The following is a 5,311-nucleotide window of genomic DNA, read 5'->3' as shown; positions in this document are numbered from 1 at the left end:
ACCTATTTATTTCCATAATGTTTCCCACCTGTATAAGGAATGTTGACATTACTGTGTTTATGTACAATTTTGACTGGGAATAGAGGTGGGCACTAGGACCCTGTGAGTGCCTCGCGCCTGCCTGCCTGCCTGCCTGCATCCCTCTCCTCTACACACTGATCTGCAATTACCCTGTGTGTGTGTGTGTGTGTGTGTGAGAGAGAGAGAGAGAGAGAGAGAGAGAGAGAGAGCACATGTTTATGCGTGGATGTGTGTGTATGATACAGAGGATGTGTGCTAGTGTGTGTGCTAAAGGCAGATTTCTAAGCAGAGAATATTTCTTCAGCATCTCTTTGCACACATCGACTCAAGCAGCATCCTGACCACCTGGACCGTTTGCGTGCTTGGAGCACATCTTAGCGGAGGAAACATCTCGGCGATCGGCAGAATGGAATGGTGTGTGTGTGTGTGTGTGTGTGTGTGTGCGTGGGTGGGTGGGTTGTGTGTATAGGTGGGTGAAGTGAGGGTAGCAATGAGATGAAAGGTCCAGGTGTGGAGAGGTGTCTTGTGCCTCTCTCTCTCTCTCTCTCTCTCTCTCTCCCTCTGCTCTTTACATCCCCTTTTCACACTCTCATTTTCTCTGTACCTCTGCTTGTACCAGCATCAGGAGCGTGTAAGGAGAACCTCTCTTTTGGACCTGCACTCCAGAGCAACCTCCTGAAAGCTGGGGTATGTTCCCAATCCTGTCTCTCGCATCAGCTCTGCTGCCTCCGTTTATAGCCACATGGGCCGAATCTGCACTCATCTGAACTCACCTGGTCTCCAGTGCTCCTCTTGTGAAGACAAGGTAGTCTGGACCTCTCCAGCATTCTTTTGCATCACTTTCCCCTGCTACAAGCTTTAATTAACCATCTTAACTATGCAAACTATGTTAACATTTACACAGAAAGAAACAGACATGTCTGAAATAGATTAAAATTAGGCAAGGATTTGTGTAACCGGTGCTATATTCTATACAAGCAAATGCAGTGTTTGTACTACAGAAGTCGGACATTAAATGAAATGAATTTGGGACTTTGTTGATATTTAATGTGTTTGGTGCAATGAATCCAGGTCTCATATTATCATGTTCAATGACCAAAACTGTAAGGCTGTACAAAAACATTTCTGTAAACCAATAAGCACATAACATCTCTTGGGGGAGGGGTGGCTAAGGAAAACAAAAAGGCTAAAGAAGTCAAAAACCAGGGTTGGTTTTAGTCATGTGCATTTAATATATTTCTCAGCTGCCAGGTGGGGGTGTTTTTTTTTTTTTTTTGGTTCGTTGCAGCTTCCAAGTTTAAAACACAAGCTTTATTTTGCAGATTTGAAGAAGTATTTTCAGGTTTTGCATGTGCATTTAGAACATTTTTAAACACATTTAATTCCTTCATCTCTCAGTGATCTTTGTGATCACTTTCCTGCTACATAGCAAACGCAAATATCAATTTTCTATCAATATCAATAGCAAAGACAATATCGGTGATATAAATATTACAAAATTTCTGTGTTGATTGACATACTGATTAATATTTATTTGATGACTCCAAACCGTCTGTAAAATAAGAAGATTACTAATTTCCTAAAGTCAGTTTAATGGACAGTATTTATGACATCTGTAAAGAGACTGAGAACAAAATTTTATGTTTTAGCCTAGCTGAGGACATCTGACTTGAGGGACTCCACAAATGTCTGCCAGTTATTTAATAATTATCTGTGAATTCATTCAACAACGTTTGTTTTCCTTTTCTTGTTTTCTTGTTCTGTTTACTACTTCATGACGCTACTAAACGTCAGGTCTAAGGTAAAAAGGGGTTAACATGGTTGAGGTCAGCGCTGCATGTTGCTGTCAGTGAAGCACTTGCAGTTAAAAATAAACTTAATCAACTTTTTAGAAATGTTGAATAGTGAGTATTGTGAGCTTGTCTTTGAAAGTCACTGTGCAGTAAATCGGGATGTAATAGGTTATTGGCCATCTTTTTAAACTCAAAGTGGGTCAAGATGGCTGTCATACTGTGTAGAGCTGTTGCTATTAACCTATGTTTGATTTTTCACAAATAGTGTTGAACATAACCGCAGACACTGCTTCAGTTTCCTGCAAATGCTGTCCCACTTTACTGGAAACATTTGACATTTTGTATTTTCTAATAATAAACATGAAGAGGAAAGCTAAATTATCATTTTGTCATTTATATGTTGATCAATTTTATTTGCAAATCAGTTGCACTCCTACAAAAAATAGAGTATATACAGATGAGCTCACAATGAGCACATTGGGTGGGTGAAAAGGAATATTGATGTGTTATTAATTCACTAATTGCAGTCGGGAACTGATTGTGGAAAAGTTTTTAAATTTGCAGTAAAATATGCAGTTCTAAAGCTGTAACATTTATGCCAGCCTTGTAAGCCGAGCTTTTAGCATTTTGTCATAGATGTGGCCAAGAACTGCCTACATTCATAGAGACAGGGAATTTGGCTGACCTGAGGGATACCCAATCACAGATATTTTAACATAGCCTGTTTACTTACTACCAACTGCTTCAAATAGAGCTCTTTAACAACTTTTTAAAGATGCGATTCCATTAAATTGGTGTTCAAAAGTTTGCTGGAAACCAGGCCATTGACTAGCATATACATAGAAGTATGGAGAGTTGATCTGATTCAACAGCAACATACTGTAGTTTTGTTATGTGGTTGTTCCTGTAGTTGTTGGTGTTCCTTTTGATTAAAGCAAGACAAAAAGTTTTAGGAAATATTTTCAAGATGAGACCGCATTGCGAATGAGGAAACTAATTGTGTTTCAGGAAATCTAATTGGACACTTTTCTCTCATTCTTTAGGTAAAGTACATCCAACTAGAAGATACTGGACATTGAGTAGGATGGAGTCTATGGCAACATGGAGGCAGACTCAAAACGATGCTTGAAAATGAGGTAACCAGGTGTACCAAGGCAAATCTATGGCATTGTTCAAACTTGAAGCTAAATATCAAGCTTAAACTCCCTCATCATGCCATTATACTAATAACACAGACTCTGCTAAGCCCTCTACTTGGGCTTGTCTCAGGTAAAGGAGGATGGGTGAATGTCCCTTGAATGTAATTTTTGACCAAACTTCTCATCCCATCCTCACATGGATCCTTCTGCCTCCCTCCACATGTCGAGGAACGTCACAAGCCATGGTCAGCTCAACAGTGGCTGGGCCAATGGCTCAGGAGTGTCTCTAACCAATGATGGAACTCTTTTCCATATGCTGGCCCTCTGCACCATGGTCTTGATGGACATCCTGGCTGTGGTAGGCAACCTGACCATAATGGCAGTCATTGCCAGGGCACCACGCCTGCACAAGTTCATCTTTGTCTTCCACCTGTGTCTGGTGGACCTTTTGGCTGCTCTAGTGTTAATGCCTCTGGGGATGTTGACAGGACAGGCGTTCTTTAATGAAACTGTGTGTCAAGCATATTTGTGCTTGAGTGTTGGCCTTATTAGCGCCACCATCCTCACCATCTCCGCTATCAATGTAGAGCGGTACTACTACATTGTGCACCCAATGCGCTATGAGGTTAAAATGACCATTGGTCTGGTAGTTTCTGTTCTGGTCGGCATATGGATCAAAGCAACACTCATGGCTGCCCTTCCCTTGCTGGGATGGACACTGCAGAGGGAGGAAGAAGTGCAGTCCAACCTGGTGTTGGAACCTAGATGCTGCTCTTTGCATTCAATGAACAGGGGGCCCCATCGCTTGGTTTTTATGCTCCTTTTTGCACTCATATACTTCCTCTGCCCGGTATTTATCATTCTTGTAGTTTACTGTAACATGTTCAAGGTAGCCAGAGTAGCGGCTATGCAACCAGGTCCCGTGCCTACATGGGTGGAGACTCCACGGCCTCGTTCAGACTCCTTAAGCAGTCATTCCAGCACAGCAGCAAGCCTCGCAACAACTCGCAACACACCGCAGAGGACGTTTGGTGGTGGAAAAGCGGCAGTTGTACTGGTAGCTGTTGGGGGTCAGTTCCTAGGCTGCTGGCTCCCCTATTTCTCTTTTCACCTCTACTCGGCCATTGTCGCCTCTTCTCCTGCCTCGCTGGCTCAAATAGAAGATGTTGTCACTTGGATAGGTTACTTCTGCTTCACCTCCAATCCCATTTTCTACGGCTGTCTGAACAGGCAAATCCGTGAGGAGTTGGCGAGAAACGTGGCATGGGTCTTTAAGTGGGGACGGCCACGTGATGAGGAAGAGCAGTTGCCCAGCAGAGAGGCTTCTATCGAAGAGAACTTCCTCCAGTTCCTCCAGGGCACTGGTTGTAACCTGGGGCCCAGGAACTCACAAAGCATCTCCGTACCCCAGAAGGATGATGAGGACACCCTCTCTGCTCAATGCAGGCCTTCGGTCGACTTCCACATCCCTGGACAGATAATGGAAGAGACATCAGATTTCATTGATCAGCAGCAGCTGAATGATCTCAATATAACAGGCAACTGTTTCAAAACAATGTCTGAGCTGCAGGGTTAATATTTACAGAATATTTATGGAATATATGTCTTTTATTGATAGAATGATTGTTGTGCGTTCTTTTTGATAACCTGCCTGATGCTTTGTATTTGGAGATAAGGCTAAACGTATAATTTTTAGAATTCACTTTTATGGAACACATTCTAGTAGAACTCATATACAACAGTTGCCCTACATGGGATTGACAAGAAACAATCTCATCACTGCAACTAGTTACTAATCCTTTATTTTTTCAGTCCACAATTATGAGATTATGAGAGGTTGCCTGTTACAGGAACAAGCCATTGCTTAATTAGGCCTACTACTTGGCATCAGGAGTGTGAATTGACCTACATGAAAATCAAAGGTGGCTTGATGTGTCTGTTACAGTAAATTGTAATGCAGGTTTACAGTTTCTACATGTATGCACATGTGTAAAATTATGTTGTCCTAGAAAGTTCCAGGTACTGAAATTTATGCAACTATGGCATAAATGCAACATGATCAAATGGAGGAAAATATTTAGAGTTCAGGCTTTTGGCTATATAAAAAGAAAGACACATTTTTGTAACTTAATTTAAAAAAAAAAAAAAAAAAAAAAAAGCATTACCCTAGAAGTCACACACTTGTGACAAGACAAGCACAGTATCTGCCGGGCTTTGAGCATGATCAAGCACCCGATTATCTCAATAGTGCAAACAGATAACTGGGCCAAATAGGGATTGCTGGGAACATGGGTCACTTTAAATGTGCTCCAAGATCTTATTTAGCTTTATAAAAACAGGCCTGAAAAGGTTAAATAC

General features: G+C 41.7%; 1 protein-coding gene across 2 annotated transcripts; it reads left to right on the top strand.

Moving 5' to 3' along the window:
- Positions 1–254: 254 nt before the first annotated feature.
- On the top strand, positions 255–5,016 carry gpr61 (G protein-coupled receptor 61). 2 transcript variants are annotated; one of them, XM_060881607.1, is made up of 3 exons: positions 255–435; positions 641–826; positions 2,858–5,016. In XM_060881607.1, the coding sequence occupies exon 3, from the start codon at positions 3,150–3,152 to the stop codon at positions 4,527–4,529; it is 1,380 nt and encodes a 459-aa protein (XP_060737590.1). In that variant the 5' UTR covers positions 255–435; positions 641–826; positions 2,858–3,149; the 3' UTR covers positions 4,530–5,016. The 2 variants fall into 2 exon arrangements, with proteins under 2 accessions (XP_060737590.1, XP_060737591.1); XM_060881608.1 differs by lacking the exon at positions 641–826.
- Positions 5,017–5,311: the final 295 nt, after the last annotated feature.

Source organism: Tachysurus vachellii, chromosome 11 (genome assembly GCF_030014155.1).
Source record: "Tachysurus vachellii isolate PV-2020 chromosome 11, HZAU_Pvac_v1, whole genome shotgun sequence".
Lineage (NCBI taxonomy): Eukaryota > Metazoa > Chordata > Actinopteri > Siluriformes > Bagridae > Tachysurus > Tachysurus vachellii.
Note: the sequence above shows the minus strand (reverse complement) of the source record. Positions and strands in the feature narration are given on the sequence as shown.